The 23,933-nt window shown below is 44.1% G+C and overlaps 2 protein-coding genes across 7 annotated transcripts in view; both read right to left on the reverse strand.

Moving 5' to 3' along the window:
- The window catches only part of Ggnbp2 (gametogenetin binding protein 2), a 40,872-nt gene extending 27,831 nt beyond the window's left edge, over positions 1-13,041 (reverse strand). For all 5 annotated transcript variants that reach the window (XM_042691795.1, XM_042691794.1, XM_042691792.1 and 2 more), the window contains exons 1-2: positions 12,865-13,041; positions 12,053-12,278 (exon numbers count right to left, since the gene is read on the reverse strand). In XM_042691795.1, coding sequence (XP_042547729.1) covers positions 12,053-12,145 — 93 coding nt within the window. In that variant the 5' untranslated portion in view covers positions 12,146-12,278; positions 12,865-13,041. The remainder of the gene's footprint in view (positions 1-12,052; positions 12,279-12,864) is intronic.
- A 5,558-nt stretch (positions 13,042-18,599) lies between these two features.
- Pigw (phosphatidylinositol glycan anchor biosynthesis class W) lies at positions 18,600-23,910 on the reverse strand. Of its 2 annotated transcripts, none has more exons than XM_042692103.1 (2): positions 23,844-23,910; positions 18,600-20,452 (listed from the first exon to the last, which is right to left on the reverse strand). In XM_042692103.1, the coding sequence occupies exon 2, from the start codon at positions 20,438-20,440 to the stop codon at positions 18,932-18,934; it is 1,509 nt and encodes a 502-aa protein (XP_042548037.1). In that variant the 5' UTR covers positions 20,441-20,452; positions 23,844-23,910; the 3' UTR covers positions 18,600-18,931. The 2 variants fall into 2 exon arrangements, with proteins under 2 accessions (XP_042548037.1, XP_042548047.1); XM_042692113.1 differs by lacking the exon at positions 23,844-23,910 and adding an exon at positions 23,137-23,546.
- Positions 23,911-23,933: the final 23 nt, after the last annotated feature.

The following is a 23,933-nucleotide window of genomic DNA, read 5'->3' on the forward strand; positions in this document are numbered from 1 at the left end:
CTCTGATCTCCAATTAACCACCAGAAAACCAGAAGTGAAGCTGTGGCTAAAGTGGTAGAGCACTATTAGCCTTGAGCTGAAGAGCTCAAGGGCAGCAGCCAGGCCCAGAGTTCAAGCCTCACGACTGATCCAAAAAAAAAAAAGGCCAAGGTAGGAAGCTGGGCACTGGTGGCTCATGCCTGTAATCCTATCTACTCAATATGAGATCCTGGCTCAAAGCCAGCTCAGGCAGTAAAAGTCTGTAAGATGCTCAACTCCAATTAACCATCAGAAAACCAGAAGTGGTGCTGTGCTCAACTGGTAGAGTGCTTGCCTTGAGCTGAAGAGCTCAGGGACAGTGTCTAGGCCCAGGGTTCAAGCACCAGACTGGGGGGGGGGGGGGGGGGGGAGGGGAAGAAATGAAAGAAAGAAAAGGGCTGGAAAGGTGGCTCAGGGGTAGAGTGCTTGCCTCGCATGCATGAGGCCCTGGGTTCCAGTCCTCATCACCACATAAACAGAAAAAGCCAGAAGTGGAACTGTGGCTCAAGTGGTAGAGCACTAACCTTGAGCTGAAGAGCTGAAGGACAACACCTAGGCCCAGGGTTCAAGCCCCACGACCGACAAAAAAAAAAAAATACAGGTCTCTAAGTTTCTAAAATCAGAAGAGTGTAGTACCTAGGAGCAAGGACACATACAGAGCTGGCTGAAATCCAAGTTCTGTCATTTAACATGTCACAACTAAGGACAATTTGCCCAATTCATATTTCCCTCATATGTGAAGTAATTTCTAATAACTATTTCACAACAGATTGTTGTATTTTTAAATGTTTGCTATAATAGCCAAAAGCAGCACCATCACTTGACCCACATCCAGCTCTTTTGCTTTAGTTATTACTGTTACAGAGTCTTATGTTTTGTTTTTGTTTTGTGAGTCATGGGGCCTGAACTCTGGGCCTGGGTGCTGTCCCTCAGCTCTTCAGCTCTGGGATAGTGCTCTACCATTTGAGCTACAGTGCCACTTCTAGCTTTTTCTGTTTATGTGGTGCCTAAGAATGGGACACAGACTCATGCATGCAAGGCAAGCACTCAACCACTAAGCCACCTTCCCAGCCCAAGTCTCATGTTTTTAACCAAGGGCTAGTTTCCCTAAACTATGATTTCTCCTACCTCCAGCCTTCCACTTTATGTAGCTCAGATCACAGGCATATGCTACAATACAGGACCCAAAATCTGATTTTTTTTTTTTTTTTGTGGGATCAGAGATTTTTTTTTTTAATCTTTTATTTTTTTTTATTTTTTTTATTTTTTATTGTAAAGCTACTATACAGAGGGTTACAGTTACATGAGTGAGGTTATGAGTACACTTCCTCTTGAACATTGTTACCCCCTCCATTGTTTTCCCCCTACCATCCCCTCCCTCCCTCCCTTCCCCGAGGTTTTTTTTTTTTTTTTTTTGATTGTGATTAAATGATTACATAATTTCAAAGTCACAAGTTCATTCTAACTTCCCTGGAGCAAATTGTCTACCACAGTCTGTAATATATAACAGTGTTCACATGTTATATACCATATTTGTGATCAGCAGCATGGGGATATTTAGTAGTGGTTCAACCAGATGAGCGGGAGTTCTTTGTTTCTTAAGTCCTGTTAGTTTTATCGTATCACCTAACCTTTTGGATTTAGCATCCACTTATCAGGGAGACCATGTACCGTTTGTCTCTTCGTTCTTGGCTTACCTCGCTCAACATGATTCCTTCTAGCTCCATCCATTTCCCTGCAAATGCCATTATTTTGTCATTTCTAATGGCTGCATAATATTCCATTGTGTATAGATACCACAATTTTTGGATCCATTCATCTGTGGTGGGGCATCTAGGTTGTTTCCATATCCTGGCTATTGCGAACAATGCTGCAATAAACATGGAGGTGCACGTGTCCTTGTATATTGGTTCCTGTTGTTCAGGGTAGATGCCTAGAAGTGGTATGACTGGGTCGTAAGGGAGGTCAATCTTTAGCTTTCTAAGGACCCTCCAGACTGCTTTCCAAAGTGGTTGTATAAGTGTACATTCCCACCAGCAGTGTAACAGGGTAAAATCTGATTTTTTTTTAAGATAGCTTTATTAGTGTGGAGATAGAGATCAGTAATAGAGTGCGTTAGTATGCAGGAGGCCCTGAGTTCAAACCAGTACTACCAAAACAAAAACTATAGTCTATTCTGAGTACAGTGGTTGAAGCCTGTAATCTAAGCTACATGGAGGCAGAGATGCAGAGGACCATGATTAGAGACCAAAGTTAGTAAGATTCTCAACAAACCACATAGCTGGCCTGGTGGATCCCAGCTACTTGAGAAGATACACACACTAGGAAGAAATTGCAAGACCCTTGAGATATACCTCCAATCCTTTTTCCTTTAGTTATTTTGCAGATAGGGTCTCACATTTATGCCTGGGCTAGTCTGGATAATCTTCCTACTCATCTTTCTGTCATAGCTAGGATGACAAGCCCAAACCTAAGAAAAACCTAAGAAAAAAAAAAGAATACTACTCAAAACCTGAAGTGGCACTGTGGCTCAAGTAGTAGAGTGCTAGCCTTGAGCACAAAGAGGCTCAGGAACAGCACCCAGGACCTGAGTTCAAGTCCTACAAGTTAACTGAGCTAAGGATATAATTCAGTAGTAATACAGAGTGCTTGTCAAGCCAAACTTTGGTCAGGCCAAAGTTATAGTTCAATAGTACGGTGCTTGTATAGCAAGTGATGCCCTGGGCTCAATCTATAGCACAAAATAAAAAAAGAAAGGGAAGGGCTGGGAAGGTAGATCAGTGGTAGAGCGCTTGCCTTGCATGCCTGAGGCCCTGGGTTCGATTCCTCAGCACCACATAAGCAAAAAGAAAAAAGCCAGAAGTGGCGCTGTGGCTCAAGTGGTAGAGCACTAGGCTTGAGCTGAAGAGCTGAGGAACAGCATCCAGGCCCAGAGTTCAGGCCCCACAACCGGACCCAAAAAAAAAAAGAAAGAAAGAAAGAAAGAAAGGGAAGATAGAAGGAAAAAAAAATTAAGAAATGCTGACTAAGTCATTAAAAAGGTATTGGACTGGATGCCAGTGGCTCATGCCTATTATCCTAGCTACTCAGGAAGCTGAGATCGGAGGATTGTGGCTCAAAGCCAGCCTGAGCAGGAACATATATGAGACTCTTTTTTTTTTTTTTTTTTGGGTCCGGTCGTGGGGCCTGAACTCTGGGCCTGGGCGCTGTCCCTCAGCTCTTCAGCTCAAGGCTAGCGCTCTACCACTTGAGCCACAGCGCCACTTCTGGCTTTTTTCTTTTTGCTTATGTGGTGCTGAGGAATCGAACCCAGGGCCTCAGGCATGCAAGGCAAGCGCTCTTCCACTGAGCCATCTTCCCAGCCCCTATATGAGACTCTTATCTCCAATTAATCACCAAAAAGCTGTAAGTTAAGCTGTGGTGAGTAGTAGAGTACTAGCCCTGAGCAAAAAAGCTCAAACCCCAGTACTAGCACACAAGAAAAGAAAAAAAGTTATCAGATATGCTGTATAGTACATTCCCGTTAAAACAATTAGTATGCTGAAGTAGGAAGGTCATGAGCTCAAGGCTAGTCTGGGCTACCTAAGAACTTGTCTTAAAAGAAACGTATAGGATAAACTTAGGAAATCATTTTATTGAACAGAACACTATCTAATTCAATAGGTTATTCCAAATCTACCACTTAAGCAACTAACACCTTCGTTTTCATTTCCACTTACTTGATTCAAATATACCATTTTATCACACATCAATTCCCACCATAACAAAATATGTAAAACAATTTTCAATATTATTTTAACATTAAAGCTATCAATTTAATGAATTAAAAAATATTTATTGCCAGTCATCGGTGGCTCACTGTAATCCTAGCTACTCAGGAGTCAGTGATCTGAGGATTGTGGTTCAAAGCCAGCCTGGGCAGGAAAGTCCATGAGACTCTCATCTCCAATAAACTACCAAAAAACCAGAAGTGGCACTGTGGCTCAAGTGGTAGAGCACTTGCCTTGAGCTGAAGATCTGAGGGACCGTGCCCAGGCCCAGAGTTCAAGCCCCACGACCACCACCACCACCATCACCAACAAATATATACATATATATATATATATATTTATTTATTTACCTAAATCAAAGTCTTTCTAGCCTGTGCTAGGGGTATAGTTCAGTGGTAGAGCTTGATATAGCATTTAAGATGTCTAACACTAAAAAACAAAAGAAGTTTCTCCAGCCTGGTGCTTGATTGAAGTATAAGTAAGTGAAATTCTTAAAATAGGGGCTGGGAAGGTGGCTCAGTGGTAGAGCGCTTGCCTTGCATGCCTGAGGCCCTGGGTTCGATTCCTCAGCACCACATAAGCAAAAAGAAAAAAGCCGGAAGTGGTGCTGTGGCTCAAGTGGTAGAGCGCTAGCCTTGAGCTGAAGAGCTGAGGGACAGCACCCAGGCCCAGAGTTCAGGCCCCATGACCGGACCCAAAAAATAAATAAATAAATAAATAAAATTTAAAAATATTAAAGCAGGTCAGGTGCCAGTGGCTCATGCCTATAATCCTAGCTCCTCAGGAGACTGAGATTTAAAGATCGTAATTCAAAGACAGCCCAGGCAGGAAAGAATATGAGATCATCTCCAATTAACCACCAGAAAACTGGAAGTGGCACTGTGGCTCAAGTGGTAGCCTTGAGCAAAAGAGCTCAGAGATAGCACTCAGGCCCGTATGTAACTGAGGCACATAAAACTCAGGGCTAGAATGCCTTATACCTGAAGCCAGCTCCAGGGTATAATCTTAAGACTGAAAAATAATTAAGGTAAAGAGGGCTGAGTTCATGGCTCCTACCTAAGAAACACAAAGACCTGAGTTCAAACCCAGCACCACCAAAAAATTAAGATTCTATTTGCACCAACTAATGTAAAGATCAAAATCTATTCTTTCTTGGACTGGATGATATTAAATTTTCTCTTGAACTTATACTCTATACTAGCTAGACTAGATATTACTCTTAATAAATTACTCTGCCGCTGTCTCTCAAATATTGAGAATACTTTTGTACCTCACTATTTTCTGGTCAATAGCCACATGTTAAAAGACGTGACAAAAAAGGGAGAAGGCAGAGGTAGAGCCGTAGCTCAAAGTGGTAGAGCATTAGCCTTAAGCACAAAAGCTCATGAATAGTACGTAGCCCCATGGCTGGCCAAAAAAATAGGGGGGGGGGGGGGGTGGAGGTACTATTTTCTCCATGCTTTAACAGCACTTCCTTGACTTAAGACTCTAATACCTAAGGGAAGATAGTCCTGCTAGATACTTCAGGTGTGATTTTACAGCGGAATTATTAGTATTCAATTTCATGATGATGTTGCCTATATATAAAACCAAACCAGCAATTACTACTTTACAGTTTACTGAATCTATTACTCACTTTTACTCTAAGTATCTGGTCCTGACCACACACACACACACACACACACACACACACACACACACACACACACACACACACACACACACACACACACACACACACACACACACACACACACACACACACACACACACACACACACACACACACACACACCTGTTTGGAGGAAGTGGTGGTGCTGTAACACACACACACACACACACCTGTTTGGAGGAAGTGGTGCTGTAACACACACACACACCTGTTTGGAGGAAGTGGTGCTGTAACACACGCACACGCACACGCACACGCACACACACACACACACACCCTGTTTGGAGGAAGTGGCACTGTAACTCAAGTGGTAGAGTGCTGAAAAGCTGAGGGACAGCGCTCAGGCCCAGAGTTCAAGCCCCATGACCAACAACAACAAATAAAATGTTTGGAATCTATTCTCACTTACTACCCAACACTATTGTTTATATTTATCAAAATTATTAGCACTTTGGCTTTTCTCTTCAGTTTCCTTATCCAGTTATTTTTGCAATCTATCACCATGATAAAAGTAAAAGTTAATCAAGAGTTGAAACAAACTATTAAAAGCCAAACTTTATCAAATACTAACCACCTAATTCCCAAGTAGATATGCTACCATTTGTTACGAAAGTTTCAGATAGTTAAAAAGTCCTAGCAGAGTTTCTAGTCCACATAGATAGGCTTGAATTAGGAAGGCAAACTACATTCCAGAAATACTGTAGCAATTTGACAATATGAACCAATGAGCGTAAATTCTTATGCTTCAATTCAGTAAATCTACTTTCAAAAGCCTCATTTATTTTTTATTTTTTAGAAAAAAATGTAATGCAAAGATTTAATGCATTATTTATATTCTTATTATTCATAGCAAAAAGTAGAATCAAGAACAATTATATTATGGAATGTCGTGCAACTACGTACTGAAAATGTTTAAGAATGACAAGAAGCATTGCATATGACTACAGTTCTGACACTTCAGAGGCTAATGAGGTAGCATTTTTTTTTCGTAGTTGTGGGGCTTGAACTCTGGGCCTGGGTGCTATCCCTCAGCTCTTCAGCTCAAGGTCAGCACTCTACCACTTGAGCCAGAGAAGCACTTCTGGTTTTCAGAGTGGTTTATTGGAGGGACATAAGAGTCCCACAGTTTCCTGCCTGGGCTGGCTTTGAACCATGATTCTCAGATCTCAGCCTCCTGAGTAGCTAGGATCAAAGGTGTGAGCCACCGACGCCCAGCTTGAGGTAGCACATTTTAACACAAGAATTTGAAACCAAAGGGCTGGGAAGGTGGCTCAGTGGTACAGTGCTTGCCTTACTTGCATGAGGCCCTGGGTTCAATTCCTCAGCACCACATAAGCAAAAAGAAAAAAGCCGGAAGTGGCGCTGTGGCTCCAGTGGTAGAGTGCTAGCCTTGAGCTGAAGAGCTGAGGGACAGCACCCAGGTCCAGAGTTCAGGCCCCACGACCAGACCCCCAAAAAAAAAAAAAAAAAAAGAATTTGAAACCAAGATACCCATCTCAAAACCAAAGGAGGAATGGTTGCAGGCTGCTCACACTTATAATCCTAACTACTCAGCAGGCTGAGATCTAAGGATCAGTTTCAAGCCAGCCTGGGCAGAAAAGTCCAAGAAAAGACTCAGCCTGGGCAGAAAAGACTAATCCAATTAACCAGCAGAAAAGCTGGAAGTAAAGCTGTTGCTCAAGTGGTAGAGTGTTATTCTTGAGTACAAAAACTCAAGGACAGCACCCAGGACAGCATTCAAGCCCTAAAACACAGACACAGACACAGACACAGACACAGACACACAGAGACACACACACACACACACACACACACACAGAAAAAACACAGAAAGAAAAATAAATGATCAAACACTTTGAGCATATACATTTAGTGAAAACAAGCAGGATATAAAATGTTATAGAAAGCCAGATGCCTGTGGCGCAAACCTATAATCCTAGCTACTTAGAAGGCTAAGATCTGAGGCTCACGGTCAAAGCCAGCCCAGGCAGGAAAGTAGTCTGTGAAAGAAACTCTTATCTCCAATTAACCACCAGAAAACTGGAAGTTGTGCTGTGGCTCAAGTGGTAATGCACTCGTCTTGAGCTGAAGAGCTCAGGGACAGCGCTCAGGCCCAGAGTTCAAGCCCCATGACCAACAAGAAAAAAAAAAATGTTACAGAAGACAATTAGGGGGCTGGGAATGTGGCTTAGTGGTAGAGTGATTGCCTAGCATGGAAGTGGTGCTATGGCTCAAGTGCTATAGTGCTAGCCCTGAGCAAAAGCAGCTCAGGGGCAGTCCCCAGGCTCTGAGGAGTTCAAGCCCCAAGACTGGCAAAAACAACCACACACACACACAAAACAAAAGACAATAAATCTCAATTTTTTTTTTTTTTGGTCCGGTTGTGAGGCCTGAACTTTGGGCCTGGGCACTGTCCCTCAGCTCTTCAGCTCAAGGCTAGTGCTCTACCACTTGAGCCACAGCGCCACTTCTGGCTTTTTTTCTTTTTGCTTATGTGGTGCTGGGAAATCGAACCCAGGGCCTCAGGCATGCAAGGCAAGCGCTCTACCACTGAGCCACCTTCCTAGCCCCAATATATCTTAATTTTGTTATCAATATTAAATAGAAATAAACCAACCTAATCTAATCTCTGGTGAAGAGAATTATGGGTAATTTGTTTTTGTGGTTACGTTTCAACATTTTATAAGAAGTGTATTTGTGGGGGTTTTTTGGTCAGTCGTGGGGCTTGAACTCTGGGCCTGGGCGCTGTCCCTCAGCTCTTCAGCTGAAGGTCAGTGCTGTATCACTTGAGCCACAGCACAACTTCCAGTTTTCTTGTAGTTAATTGGAGGTAAGAGTTTCATAACTACTTTCCTGCCTGGGCTGGCTTTGAACCGGGAGCCTCAGATCTCAGCCTTCTGAGTAGCTAGGATTACAAGTGTGAGCCACCAGTGCCTGGCAAGAAGTATATATTTTTATTCTATTAATTCCCTTTTTCTTTTCTTTTTTTAAGTCAGTCGTGGCACTTGAAAAGACCTGGGAGCTGTCCCTGAGCTCTTTTGCTCAATGTTAGCTCTCTTACCACTTTGAGCCACAGCTCCACTTCCAGTTTTCTGATGGTTAATTGGAGATAAGTGTCTCATGGACTTCCCTGGGCTGGCTTTGAACCATGATCTTCAGATTTCATCTTTTTGAGTAACTAGTATTACAGGTGTGAGCCACTAGCACCTGGCTATATTCTTTTTAAAAACTACTTGCTGGGTTGGGAAGGTAGCTCAGTTGTAGAGTGCTTGCCTTGCATGCATGAGGCCCTGGGTTGGATTCCTCAGCACCACATAAGCAGAAAAAGCCAGAAGTGACACTGTGGCTCAAGTGGTAGAACACTAGCCTTGAGCTCACTGTGGCTCAAGTGGTAGAGCACTAGCCTTGAGCTGACGAGCTGAGGGACAGCGCCCACTCCCAGAGTTCAGGCCCCACAACTGGCAAAAAAAAAAAAAAAAAAACTCCTTGCTTAGCCAGGTGCCAATGGCTCACACCTACAATGGCTCCTTACTACTCAGGAGACTGAGATCTGAGGATTGTGGTTCAAAGCCAGTCCGGACAGGAAAGTCCGTGAGATTCTTATCTAATAAACCACTGGAAGTGGTGCTGTGGCTCAAGTAGTAGAGTGCTCACCTTGAGCTAAAGAGCTCAGTGACAGTGCCTAGGCCCAGAGTTCAAGGCCCACAACCAACCAAAACCAAAACCAAAAACCTACTTGCTTAAAATTATAAATCTTCAAAGATATCCCTGAAATAAAATTTTCATTCTATCACCTATTTTACTACACACACACACACACACAAAGCTTAACACTTTCCTAAATATCTACCAGTTTAGTTATTTGGGGACTTTTTTCAAATACACCTACATCAGTACTGAATCAAGCATTCAGTACTTCTTTTTGTTTATCAATGTTGGGATTTAAACTTAAGTTTGTTAGTCAAGGTACTCTAGCACTAGATCTACACACCCAGCCACACATAAAGCTTAATTTCATTTATAAATCCAAGTTAAAATCTCAAGTTTAAACTGAGGCAGAAGGTTTCACCGTTGTTACTAAAATGATAACATTTGTAACTGTAAACACTGTAACTAGACTAACAGCTAGCTGTTAACAAAAATCTAAAACCATGCACTTGATCATACAATGTTTCCTCAGTGAATCATATCTACACTCTAGAAACAAAGAAGGAACCAAATGTTAACTTCAGGCACATAGTGCATCGAACAATAATCAGTGCACCAGAGTAGAGCATAAATCTTGTTTCTTCTTCCCCCTTTGCCCAACAGGTGTTTTGCTTTGCATTTTTCCTTTAAGTGGTATTTGGTAAAATGGTCCTGAAAGAAACATTTTTCCATGGTGCTGGGCAGGTGGCTCAGTGGTAGAGTGCTTGCCTTAAGCTAAAGAGCTAAGGAACAGCACCCAGGACCAGAGTTCAGGCCCCATGATGGACAAAAAATAAACATTTTTCCTGAATATGATGCATGCTAAGAATGTTCACTGACATTCAATAACTACCAGCATTCAATGACTCTGCATTAGTTTCCAAGACAAAGTAACAAAATGTCTTACTCATTCCCAAAGGATAAAACCTATTTGAAACAAACAAAAAATTGTACCTTTTCTTAAATAAAATGTTATCTTGAAATAAGTAAGCTTAAATTTTATTTGCCTTGGTCACAAACCTATAATACAATAAAAGCAAAGTCAACCACCTAGTACAGTACAAACTAAGTGCCATCCTAAACCTCCATGCTAGGTACATCTTTTTCTATTAAAAAAAATAGAAATGTACATCATTGTGAAGAACATAACACTGGATATTTTAGAGTGTTTTATGACAAGCGTATTAATGTGCTGCATTCATATCAAAGGTGGTTATATGGTTGTATGGAAAGATTTAAGTCTTGAAATTTTGTAAATACTTTCAAATTCATGGAGTTTTTTTGATATCATATACTTAAGTTATCTTATAAACAAATTCTCAGAATTGAAGAAAGAATTCAAAGCCATTCTGAAACAAAAAAATCTAAGACTGCTACCAAATGATGTGTTTATAAGTTTATGAAAATATCAACAAAAATCAACTCCTACCAAGAGTTTTCAAAATAAGAAATGAATCATTTAATTTGTTCACAGTACTAGGGTTTGTTTGAGGTTTTTTGTTTTTTTTTTTTTAACTATTTTAAATACAAATCCACTATACTTCTAATGCAAAAAAAGCACAGAAATCCTAAGCAGGACTTGTTATTTCTAAAGCATCAACACAAATCCTACTTTATGTCAAGCCAAATCATTCTACCTTTCTCATTTAAACAAAATTTTCATTTGGAAAGTTCTAACAAATCAAATCATAAACTCAATAGCTCTTCTAATCCTTTAAAAGTAATGCAGTTCAATCAAATCTTAACTGAGACTGGCAAAAAAGGAAAGTAAAGACTGGCATCTCTACAATGACTTGCATTTTATATAAAATGTGAAAATCTTCAGCAGATATTTGCAAAAAAATAATAATACACAAGAAAACAGCCCACTCTTGAATATGGGGGAAAAGCAGCAGAAAGTGCTAAGATGAGACTTATCTACACCTTATCACAAAAGGCAAATGCATATTCCAAAGCTTCAGCACCAAAATGCAGATTTCAAAAGATGTTCAGAAATGGTTCATTTCATTTCTTAATAGTGGCAAGCAACTGTACTCATTTCCTGTTGAGATTCAATTCAAATTTCTGCCATTTCCTTTTAAAGGAAACAGTACAGCAACACAGGGTAGAGGGGTCAGCCAAGCTATACTAACAAACACACACCCCTAGCCACCCAGGATTGGGTCTTTACATTCACAATGAGCAATCAGCTTTCTATAGTACTTTTACATGTGCAATAATTTGGTTTCAAAAAAGGATTACCTGTAAACTAAAGAACCACTAATGGCCAAGACAGCTCATTTTGAAAAGTCATAGCCTAGCATTAATTTCAAATGTCTTAATGTACCAAGCAATATGAGACTACCTACAACGAAATCGAAATCATTTCAGTGGAATCTTTCCTGTGCAAGCTCATGTCACTCTGTCCTCAGTAATTACCCTGATATAGTAAGGGCTACTGTATTAAAAGAGAAAATATACAGGTAGCAATGCAGCTGCGACATTTTCAGACAATTAAACCTCCCGGAGGGTAGGTGGTTTCAGGAAGGCCCAGGCCCTAAACGTCCGAGATCCTTCAACCCTTTTCCCGGGCGCGTGCTTAGGCTAAAACAGCCATCTCCCAAAGGGAAGGGGGGGGGGGGGGTAAAACCAAGAGGATCCAAAAGGGGAGGGAAACAGGGAGGGGGGAAGGGGAGGGGTGCTCAAAGTACGTTCGGTGGCCTGGACTAAGAGCTAGCAGAGGAAAACAGAGAGACCCACTGCAGAGACGAGTTTGTAGGGCCTGCTGGAGAGAAGGCGGCCTCGCCTAGGAGTTGCAACACACTCTTTTCTCCAGTGCGCAGCGCTCAGCCTGGGGGAGGGGGAGGAGGGGGAACAGCTGCCAGGGGAGCAGCGGGCCCAGCCCGGCCCGGCCCGACCCGCTCACCGTGAGGGTGTCGTCTATGTAGAGGGGAATCTGCCTCCTCTCGAAGAGGAACTCCTCCTCTCCGTCCCTGCACACTGCCACCAGTCGCGCCATCGTCCCCGACGCTGCCGTTGCCACCGTCACCACCTCCTCCCAGCTGCCGCCGCCGCCGCCGCCGCTGCTGCTGTCGCTGCCGCTGCTGCCGCCGCCGCTGCTCCAGCCGCTGCCGCCTCCTCCCAGCTACTGCCTGCAACAGCCAAAACCCCGCGAGCGTAAGCACCCGCCGCCGCGCCGCACATTCGCCACGGGGAGGGGGGAGGGAGGGCGGCGGAGCAGGGGAGGACTGGAGCGCCGCGCGGCGTTTCCCATCACCCGATTCCACACAGGCTCAGCCAATCAGAGCCGAGCACTGCCGAGACCCGCCCCCTCGCGCCGCTCCTCCTTCCCCCCCCTCGCCGCACATCCTCCCGCCCCCCCCTTCCCGAACACCACTAACCCCCCCCCCGGCCCCCGCCCGCCGCCCGCCGGCCTCCAGTCAGGGTCCAAAGGAGAGGCGGAAAGGACCCGCCGACCCCGGGGTTTCCTCGCCGTCACGGGAGTCCCAGCTCCAGAGCCCCACCCACGGCCTCGGGTCCACCGCCCACTCCCCACTTCACGCCGCCGCCCGGATGACCCCGGCCCACAGCTGACCCCTTCCCCTCTCCTCGGCGCGCCCCGCCCAGTTGGTCCCCTAGACTGCAGTTGCCCAGCGCGACCCCGCCCCTGGGAGGGGTCGACCCCGCCTCAGCTCTGCGGAGTCCCGGGGTGGGGGCAAGCTCAGACCCGTTCCTCACCCTTGTTGGCGGAGGGCTGTCGGTTCTGACCTTCGCCGTTTTCACGGTCGCTTCCCTGACCCCCACCTCTGCTCCCCGTTACCGGCTGACGAGGCCCGCGTCAGGGCCAGCCTGGGCGGGAGCGCGGCTCCGAATGCCGTTTCCTCTCCCGGATCTGCCAGCCGCTCGCGCCACAGGGAGTGGGGGAGGGAGGGCGGGGGACATGGGGAGGGCGGGGCAGGGAGGGGCCCACGGCTCCGGGCGGGGCCCCGCCTCTTCTCGCGAGACTGCGGCTCTCTTTTTTTTTTTTTTTTTTTTTGCTTGAGTCCAGGCTTGCGAAATGTTAGTGGAGTTGGTAGGGTGTTCCTAGGCCTCTGCTGCCTGACTCGTGCCCTCCCGGGACTCTAGTCAAGTCAAATAAGCACCGAGTCAGGCCGGTAGGAGGATGAAATAAGACTTAACCTCAGTCCTCCATCCGTGCCGGGCCGGTGCAAAGCACCTAGCTAAGCTGACTCCAGGCCGCCTCAGGGAAAACTGGGTAAGTGGTGAGGACTGAACGAAGCTCCCAGAGAGAGCCAGGTGAGGGAAGAAAGCAGCAAACGCGGGTTGAGACAAACTGGCCTTGGCTTCCACTTAGTCCGCCTTCTACATCTGGACGATCGGAGGAGGAAAGGGCCCTGCCACCCTGATTCACCGCTTGCCAGCCACATTATTGCTTCCCAATCTGACACTGCGTGGAGATCCCGCTGGTGGGGGGGGGGGGGGGGAAGAAAACGCTTATGGGCTGACTTTTTTTTTTTCTTGCTGTAACTGAGGCAAATGGAAAACTGGACTGTGACTTACGTGCATATTCTTGCCAAAGGAACTTCGTGGGCTGAGTTAATATTAACTTAGAAACTGCCTTGGGCAAAGTACTAATAGTGGCCAAAGGCCCTTCCCCCTGACCCTGTCCTTAGTAAGTACCACATTTGCAGTAAAGCCAATTTCCTCTACAGTGCCTGCTGCCACGTACTCCAGTCTGACCCTGAAAGTTTTAGAGGCCTGTTGGAAAGCCAGAATATTGTTGGAAAGTCTTTTGCCTATGAACGACTTCATAATTTTAAGGATGCATTCACTGCTCTATCAACTGCCTAATCTGAAGGACAACTCTATACCTGGATCTATACTAGATTCTACCAGATTCTGCCCTGGTAGAATAGACTAGAGCTGTTACTGACCTTTAAAACATATTTTGGTCACATGAAGTTTTACAAATTCACAACAACAAAAAAAGAACACGGTGCATTCTTAGCCTTGTTGGCTTATGACATTGTTTGGTCACTGTTAGGGAAAGTGACATAATAAACTGGAAGAACCATTGTTCAGTCCCAAAGGTGTGCTCAGTTAAGTATTTATGTATTTTGGCCATGTTAAAAGAAAAAATGTGATCATTAGCTTCAATATCTAAAATGTGCATGCAGCTTTTTGGAAGGTTGGAGTACATAATAAAAGTGACATATTTACAGAGTCTTGTGTTTTACGTAAAAACACAAAAAAAATACTGTGGCTTTTAAGGTCAAGTTTTTTTTTTTTTTTTTTTTTTTGGAAGGGCCTTTTTTTTTTTCTTTTTTTCTTTTTCCACCAATATTGGGGCTTGAACTCAGTTGAGGCCTGGGCACTGTCCTGAGATTCTTTTACTCAAAGCTGGCACTCTACCACTTGAGACACAGCTATGCTTCCAGCTTTTTTTGTAATTTATTAGAGATAAGAGTCTCAGACTTTCTTGCCCAGGCTAGCTACCCCAGGCAGGATATCAGATCTCAGCCTTCTGAGTAGCTAGGATTATAGACATGAGCCCAGCTAAGGTCATGTATTTTTATTTTTTATTTATATATTTTTTGGGGTCCGGTCGTGGGGCCTGAACTCTGGGCCTGGGCGCTGTCCCTCAGCTCTTCAGCTCAAGGCTAGCACTCTATCACTTGAGCCACAGCGCCACTTCCAGCTTTTTTCTTTTTGCTTATGTGGTGCTGAGGAATCGAACCCAGGGCCTCAGGCATGCAAGGCAAGCGCTCTACCACTGAGCCACCTTCCTAGCCCCAAGGTCAAGTATTTTTATAAAAACCTGAATTAATGAACCTCCTTTAAGCATTTGTTTGGTAAAGAACACTGAGTGTGCCTGTAATCTTAGCTACTCGAGGTTCAAAGCCAACCTAGGCAGGAAAGTCAATGAGACTGTATCTTAACCACCAGAAAACCAGAAGTGGAGCTTTGACTCAAGTGGTAGAGCACTAGCCTTGAGCTGAAGAGCTCAGGGACAGCGCCCAGGCTCAGAGCTCAAACCCTACAACCGACCAAATAAGCAAAAAACAACAAAAACCACTGAGTGTGACAAGCTCAATACATAGATGCAAATTTTAATTACTTCAATTACAGAACCACATACCAGGTCTTAAAATAATAGCTGATTTGAATACCTTCTGCTGTATTCATACCTTCATGACCCCAGCTTTTGATGTAGCAGTAATTAAGTAGCAGAATGTTAAATTACCAGTTTTCAAATCTGAAAATCTGTAAACTGAGTTTTTGTTTTCAGAAACTGACCATGGGAAGTTCTGTTTTATGGGTTAAAAGTAGAAACAGCTTTTTCTTACCTATTTTTATTTATTTTTGGTCCCTGTCCTGGGGCTTGAACTCAAGGCCTGGATACTGTCCCTGAGCTTTTTGCTCGACTAGTGTGTAAGGGGGGGGGGGGGCTGGGAAGGGAGGTGAAGGGTAAACAAAGGAGGAGGCTGCAATGCTTGGTAAGAAATGTATGCATTATCCTGCCCATGTAATTGTAACCCCTCTGTACAGTATGTTCTCAAATAAAATAAAATTTAAAAAAAAAAAAAAAAGACTAGTTGTAATCATTTGAGCCACAGCTCCACTTCCAGCTTTTGGGGGTCATAAATTGGAGATAAAGAGTGTCACACTTCTTGCAGGGCTGGCTTTGAATAGCTCAGATTTCAGCCTCCAGAGTAGCTAGGGTTAAAGGCATGAGCCACCACTACTGGCTCACACCTACCCTTTTTTTTTTGGTCAGTCATGGGGCTTGAACTCTGGGCCTGGGCACTGTCCCTCAGCATTTCAGCTCAAGGCTAGTGCTCTACCACTTGAGCTACAGGGCCCACTTCCGGCTTTTTCTGTTTATATAGTGCTGAGGAATAGAACTCAGGGCCTCTTGCATGTGAGGCAGCACTCTACCACTGAGCCAGCCCCTCACTTACCCATTTTGAAAGGAAATATCCACAAGTTGATATTTAAGCTCCTTATGGATTTAAGTCCATAAAGGCTGTGTCTTTATTTTATGTTCCCAATACTTACATACATTAAAGCTCAGTAGAGTTGATAGCTCATATATATATATAGATAGATATAGATATATCTGTACTGTATATATATATATGTACTATATACATATACAGTACGTGTGTGTGTGTGTGTGTGTGTGTGTGTGTGTGTGTGTATGTGTGTGTACTGGCTCTAGGCTTGACCTCAGGTCCTGGGTGCTGTCTCTGATTTTTTGTGCTCAAGGCTAGAGCTCTACTACTTGAGCCACAGCTGCACTTCCAGCTTTCTGGTAGTTAATGGGAAATAAGAGTCTCATAGACTCCTGCCTGGGCTGGCTATGAACCTCAATCTTCAGATCTCAGCCTCCTAAGTAGCTAGAATTAGAGATATTCTTATATCTCTAATATTTATTAGAGATAAATTATATCTCCTGGCTTATATTTAACAGTTAACTTATATTAAAAATAAATTTGGGAGTTTGAGCCACACCTCCACTTCTGGCTTTTTCAAGTTAACTGGAGATAAGAATCTCATAGATTTGTCTGCCTGGGATCTGCTGGACCTTGGTCCTCAGATCAAGATGCTTAGCACCTAGAATTATAGGTGTGAGCTACGAATGTCCAGCTCACTATGGTATATTAAGCCTTAATTTAGCCATAGTTGTATTAAACTAATGATGACTTCTTTGATGACTTCTTTCTTAATATAGCCAGTTTATTAAATTAAGTATAGCCTTAATAGAGCCAGTTTTATTAAACTAATGAAAAGTACTTGATGACTTTATTTCTTGGTGATACTTTCCTAAAAATAAACGAGGCACACCCTGCCTAGCTCTCCAGCTTAACCCCACATTCTTCCATTCTTCCATTTTCCTGAGTTTCAGCCTTCTTTCAGTTGTAGAATATACTAGCTTCTTTTCCAACTTGGGACTTTTGCCGAGATTCATCTGACTTAGAATACTGTTATTCCTCTCCCATCCTCTATACACACATACATTCACCCTATCCATCAGATTATTATCTATGGGGAAATTTTTTTTGAGTTTTGATTAGATAAGACTTAGTTTAACACTCATGACATCTTTTTTCATGACTTAACAGTTCGATGACTACCTCTCTAGATTACAAGTTCTCCAAGAAAGATACTAAGAAATGTGTGGGGTTTGTTTGGCTTTTGTTTAGAAAAAGTCTATCAAGGGCTGGGAATGTGGCTTAGTGGTAGAGTGCTTGCCTACCATGCATAAAGCCCTGGGTTTGATTCCTCAGTACCACAAAACAGAAAAAGCCAGAAGTGGCTCTGTGGCTCAAGTGGTAGAATGCTAGCCTTGAGCACAGAGAGGCTTACGGTTCAAGCCCTTAAGTTCAAGCCCCAGGACTGGGAAAATAAACAAACAACAACAACAAAAAAGAAGTCAAGTAGTAAAATAGACTGGATTACCCTAGAATTTGTTGGTTTTCCTGTCTCAGCTTCCCAAGTGAAAGGATTCCAGGCATGCACCACTATGCCTTGCTGTGCTTTATCATTCTACCCCTAGTTTGGAATAGGCTGAATAAATATCAAAGCAAAAATTTTTGTCTCAAGATTAAAAATATAATGTATCTAAAAAAACTTTTCATTGTCTTAATTAACTAATCCAATTCAGTGGGGTTTTCTAATTAAATTTTTTTTATTATAATAAAGATGGAATACAAAGGGGTTACAGTTACGTAAGTCAGGTAGAATACATTTCTTTTAGGACAATGTCACCCCTTCCTTTGCTCTCTTCCAGTTTTCCCCTCCCATCCCTACCCAAGTTCATTTTAAACATGTCTAGTGAGTACCACTACTGCATTTGTTCACCCTCTGTCCCTCCATTTGCAAGGCGTTCTTGTTTGCTTTTTTTGTGCAGGTTTTGGGGCTTGAACTCAGAGCCTAGGTGCTGTCTCTGAGCCTTTTGTTTTTGTTTTTTGGGTCCAGTCGTGGAGCCTGAACTCTCAGCCTGGGCGCTGTCCTTCAGCTCTTCAGCTCAAGGCTAGCACTCTATTACTTGAGCCACAGCGCCACTTCCGGCTTTTTTCTTTTTGCCTATGTGGTGCTGAGGAATCAAACCCAGGGCCTCAGGCATGCAAGGCAAGTGCTCTACCACTGAGCCACCTTCCCAGCCCTCTGAGCCTTTTTTGTTCAAAGCTAGTACTCTATCACTTGAGCCACAGCTCCACTTTTGGAGATGAGTCTCAAAGACTTTCCTGCCCAGGCTGGCTTTGAACTATGATTCTCAGATGTCAGTCTCTTGAGTAGCATGAGCCACCAGTACCTAGCTTCAATGTGTTCTTTGGAGCATATAGCTACTTTTGACCTCATAAATATTTTGTTTCAAACACTTGCTTCTTATTCCTAGCCTTTAATCAAAAGACAATTTAAGTCGGACAACAGAGAAGTACTGACAAACCACAATTCATACTGAAATGTCCCAATGTAAGTGTGATTTAATGTAAACACTATAAAATACAATAAAAAAGTAAAAATCCTCCTCCCTACCCTACAATCTTGAAGTGTTAAAACTGTGAACAAGATTTTTAAATTTCTGGCATTTAATAGTTGTAACAAGTCACAATGTCCTTTCCTCTCTCTGTTGGTTTTTGTTATATAATGTTGAGATACATTAAGATACATCGTTGTTGTCACAGAGGATTTTATAATAAAATATGATTAGAACTAGATTGCTAAAAACATTTTTACATTTACCTATTCTTCCTCATTAAAATAATGTTCCAATCTACATACATCCTATTCCTACTGGTCACCAAAATTTTATAATTTTACCTTTCAAGTTGAGTACATACACAACTAAACAGTTCATAAACATATAGAAACTGAGCACAAACAAGGCCCACAAGGTACTGCTGTGTAATGTATCCACCATAAGGTTGATGAGGCCAGTTGTCACATTTGATAGCAAGAAAAAAATTAACTGGTTTCTGTTCACAGCTGTGATTAAACAAAGACTGACTTCATTTTTCTCAGTTTCAGAAACTGGAGATTTGGATTGCTTCTTACTTGTAGGTGATTGGATAATCTTCCAAGAACATGATACTACAGCCCCTTTAACTAGAAATTTGGCAAAACTCAAAATGATATCACTCAATAATAAACAAACTAGAAGGATAAGGCTAGAAGCAAGTATCCATATACAAAAGGCTAAATTGGCCATTCTTCGAGATACTGCTTCTACATTTACTTGAACTATATAAAGAGATATGAAGAGGCTAATTCCTGACAACAGAAGACAACATGTTACTTTTATCCATTCTTTGATACATGTTCTGTTCTTAAGCACATATAACCCTGTCTGCACACCAGCCATATGTATTGCTACATACCCCAGAGTAGACATTATTCCTTCTCGGTTGGCATTGAACAAACCAACTCTTGTGCCTCTGCCATCAGTGCCATACAAAATTAACTTCTTAAGTGGAGTAAACTCAAGGAATACCTGGTATAACACAGTAATGCTGACAGCCACAATCCAGGATATATTTATCGGGAAAATAATGAGAAGCAGTGATGTTATCAATTTCACAACTATTATAGTAAAGAAAAAGTTCCAGTGAACGCCATACTCGGTTAAATGTTCCTGATAGCCTATGGATTTTATAATGACTAATCGTCCTATTCCTAGGAAGACTAATGGCCAAACAGAGTACAATGATTTTCTAAGATAATTAAGCCTGGACCCTTCCACATATTTTCTTCTGACCTCTGGACAAATCATTGCAGACCCAAACACAAAGCCACCTACTCCAAAATCCATTGCCCCTGTCCCATAGAGCTCAGTTTTAGCAAATCTTCTGGGGAAAATTGGAAAGTCCACAGCCAAAATAGCAATAGCAGTAAATACACTGTTAACTACACGGTAACAGGAGATGGCTGGAGTATATTCTGATTCAAGGCTAATTTTCAAGAACTTTTCAAAGATTTTCTGGAAAGGGACTCTGGCACAGCATGTCCTCCTCTGGTATATTTGATAGAACAGCCCTGTTCCACAGATGAGTGCAATGAGATAATTAAAGCTGATAAATGAAGCCATAATTGTAAGAGTGAACATCATGGGAAATACTAGGACAACCAAGTCAATGAGGAATTGAGTTCTCCAGGTATGTGAGAAAGAACACAAATGATGTAAAAAAATAATCAGGAGACCTCTGCACAGGATACAGAATGCAGGAAAGCTCAAGCCCAATGTTAATTCCAGTACACTAGTTCCATTGAGATTACTGACAAAAGCTTCCTTCATCTGCTTTTGAGACATTTTTTTTTCTTCCTGTGAAAACAAGAGCAGAGAAATGGATTTGTAGTAAATACCATTCTTTTGGAGTTGGTCTATGTATGCATCTGACTTGACTTTACTTTTTTTTCAGTGATGGGGTTTGAACGCTGGGCCTGGAGCATTGTCCCTAAGCTCTTCAGTACAACGCAAGCGCTTTACCACTTAAGCAACAGAGCCACTTCCAGTTTTCTGGTAGCTTATTGGAAATAAGAGTCTCACAGCCTTTCCTGCCCAGGCTGGCTTTGAACCTTGATCCTCAGATCTTAGCCTCCTGAGTAGCTAGGATAACAGGTATAAGCCACCAGCACCCGGCACTCTTATTTTTAAGTTTCAGAACAGAACTAACTTTAAGCTTTAGTGACTTCAAATTAGGGGCAGAACCAACTAGACCTTGTGATTCTCCTTCCTTGAATTGTGCAGAGAAGCTGACACTGATTCAGCAGGGTGGGCAAAAATATGAAATTCCTGGCAGGAAACTTTATTTGTGTATGTGTGTGTGCAGGTCCTAGAGCTTGAAATCAGGGCCTCCAGGGCTTGGGCACTGTCCTTGAGCTTCTGTTGCTCAAAGTTAGCATTCTACCACCAGAGCCACAGTTCTACTTCTAGGTTTTTTTGTTTTGTTTTGTTTTTGTAGTTTAGTGGAGATAAGAGTCTCATTAGCCCGGTGCTGGTCGCTTATGCCTGTAATCCCTGTTACTCAGGAGGCTGAGATCTGAGGATCCTAGTTTGAAGTCAGTGCAGGCAGAAAAATCTGTGAGACTCTTATCTCCAATTATATCACAGAAAAAGCTGGAACTGCACTGTTGCTCAAGTAGTAAAGTGCTAGCCTTGAGCAAAAAGAATTCAGGGACAGTAAGCAGGGCCAGAGCACCAGAAAGAAAAAAAGAAGTCTCACAAACTAGTGCTGGTGGCTCAAGACTGTAATCCTAGCTACTCAGGAGTCTGAGATCAGGATTGCAATTTGAAGTCAGCCTGGTCAGGAAAGTCTGTGAGACTTTTTTTTTTTTTTTGGGTCGGTCATGGGGTTTGAACACTGGGCCTGGGCGCTGTCCCTCAGCTCTTCAGCTCAAGGCAAGCGCTCTACCACTTGAGCTTCTGCTGGTTTATTAGAGATAAGAGTCTCACAGGCTTTTCCTGCCCGGGCTGGCTTTGAACCATGACCTCAGATCTCAGCCTCCTTAGTAGCTAGGATTACAGGTGTGAGCCAATGGGGCTCAGCAAGACTCTAATCTCTAATTAAATCACACACACTCTCTCTCAATCTCTTACACAGATACAGAGACACAGACAGACAGACACACACACACACACAAAACTGGATGGGCTAGAAATGTGGCTTAGTGGTAGAGTGCTTGCCTAGCATTCATGAAGCCCTGGGTTCAATTCCTCAGCACCACATAAACAGAAAAAGCCTTAAGTGGCACTGGGGCTCAAGTGGTAAAATGCTAGCCTTGAGCAAAACAAGCTCAGGGACAGTGCCTAGGCCCCAAGTTCAAGCCCCAGGACTGGCAAAAAAAAGGAGGAGCTCAAGGACAATGCCGAGGCCCAGAATTCAATCCTCAGGACAGACAAAACTGTCTCACAGTCTTTGCTATTGAGATGGCTTCAAATCTCAATCCTCAGATCTCAGCCTCTGACAGGAAGTTCTTTGCCTATTTTCTCTCTCTCTTTTTTTTTCAGTCATGGAGTTTGAACTTTGGGCCTAAGGCTGTCTTCAGCTAAAGGCTAGCACTCTATCACCTGAGCCACAGTGCCACATTCAGTTTCCTGGTGGTTTATTGGAGGTAAAAGAGTTTCACAGCCTTTCTTGCCCAAGCTGGCTTTGAACCATGGTCCTCAGATCTCAGCCTCCTGAGTAGCTAGGATTACAGGTGTGAGCCACTGGCGCCTGGCCTGCCTATTTTCAGTAAAAGGCAAACTTATGAAGGTTTATTTGGGATCTAGACCTTGAGAATGACACTGCAGTCAGATAAGAATTTTTTTGGGGGGAGGGGCAGGGGAGTCCAGCCGTGAGGCCTGAACTCTGGGCCTGGGCGCTGTCCCTCAGCTCTTCAGCTCAAGGCTAGCGCTCTACCACTTCAGCCACAATGCCACTTCCAGCTTTTTTCTTCTTGCTTATGTGATGCTGAGGAATCGAACCCAGGGCCTCAGGCATGCAAGGCAAGCGCTCTACCACTGAGCTACCTTCCCAGCCCTCAGATAGGAATTTCTACTACAGCACCGTACTGTGTGTGTCATGTCATGAAAAACTTTAAGTGCTGTGGTACTTGGGCTTTAACTCAGGGCTTGCACACTGCCCTGAAAGTTTTTTGCTTAAGGGTGGAAGCTCTACCACTTGAACCACAGCTCCACTTCCCACTTTTTGGTGATTAATTGGAGATAAAGAGTATCATACTTTTCTGCCCAGGCTGGCTTTGAGCCTCGATTTTCAAGTCTCGGCCTACTGAATAAGGAGGACTTATAGGCATGAGCCACTGGTGCACTTGGCTACATAAAAGAGAATGGGATACATGATACAAAGGACTAAATCAAAACCCAGGAGGGGAGAGAGAGAAGCTTTCAGCACGATTTGAAGCGTGGGTCCTTGGTTTCTGTTCTGTGGGCTGAGGCCCACACCTTTACTTCCCTCATTATCAGGTTAACAGAATGAATGGATGGATAGCATACACGGCACATACCAGCGCTTGTAGCCTTTACAAACAAAAAAGAAGGTGTAAAACACCTCTCAGTCACGAATCAACGTCTGAAAAGTGGCCCGCTGCAAGAACCCATCGGTGTGTCAAACGGGAATGACCGATTTGGGCCCAGTAACTCTCTCTCACTGGAAGCAGCCTGAGTCGGTTGTCCTTTTTCCTGACACGCCATCACCTTCGCCACACCGGTCCAGGACCGTACGGGCGCCCCTGAATGGAGGACATCCGCGCGGACCTGGCAGACCGGGTCTCCACCTTACCGGCGGGGGCCGCCGCTTCCGTCTCTCGAGAAGCGCTTCCGGCCGGCAGCGGCGCAGCATGTTCTTCCGGGTCAGGGGTTCCCGCGCGACCCCGCCCGCGATGGCGCCTCTCCCCACCCCTCTGCCTCAGGCTCCGACGGCTTTTCTTTCTCTAGGTCGGCTGGTCCGGCCCAGAACCTCTAAGGTAGTAGCCGTAGACCCATTCGTGAAAGAGGCTTCCGGAGCGGGAAAGGCGCGTGACGTGCCCCCCCCACCCCGGTCGCGCCTACGACCCCACGGTGAGGCCTTGTGGAGATAAAGGGGCCCGAGGGGCCCGCGCAAGACTCGGCCACGGCGACCACCCCACGAGCCCTGGGTGCGCCCGGGGCCCCAAGAATCTGCCTCCCGCGCTTGTTCCCCAGGAACACCGGGGGCCGGAACACTGCCACTTACCCCAGCGTCTCAAACTACCCCAGCCCAATGCAGAGCCCCGGCCTGGCCTGGCCCGGCCCGGCGTCCGCGGCGGCCACGTGCGCCCCGCGC

The sequence above is a fragment of the Dipodomys spectabilis genome, unplaced genomic scaffold, assembly GCF_019054845.1.
Source record: "Dipodomys spectabilis isolate Male_0828 unplaced genomic scaffold, ASM1905484v1 ptg000004l, whole genome shotgun sequence".
NCBI lineage: Eukaryota > Metazoa > Chordata > Mammalia > Rodentia > Heteromyidae > Dipodomys > Dipodomys spectabilis.

Excerpts from the sequence above, each read along its gene's own strand:
- Pigw (XM_042692103.1), bottom strand. The coding sequence starts at position 20,440 with ATGTCTCAAAAGCAGATGAAGGAAGCTTTTGTCAGTAATCTCAATGGA.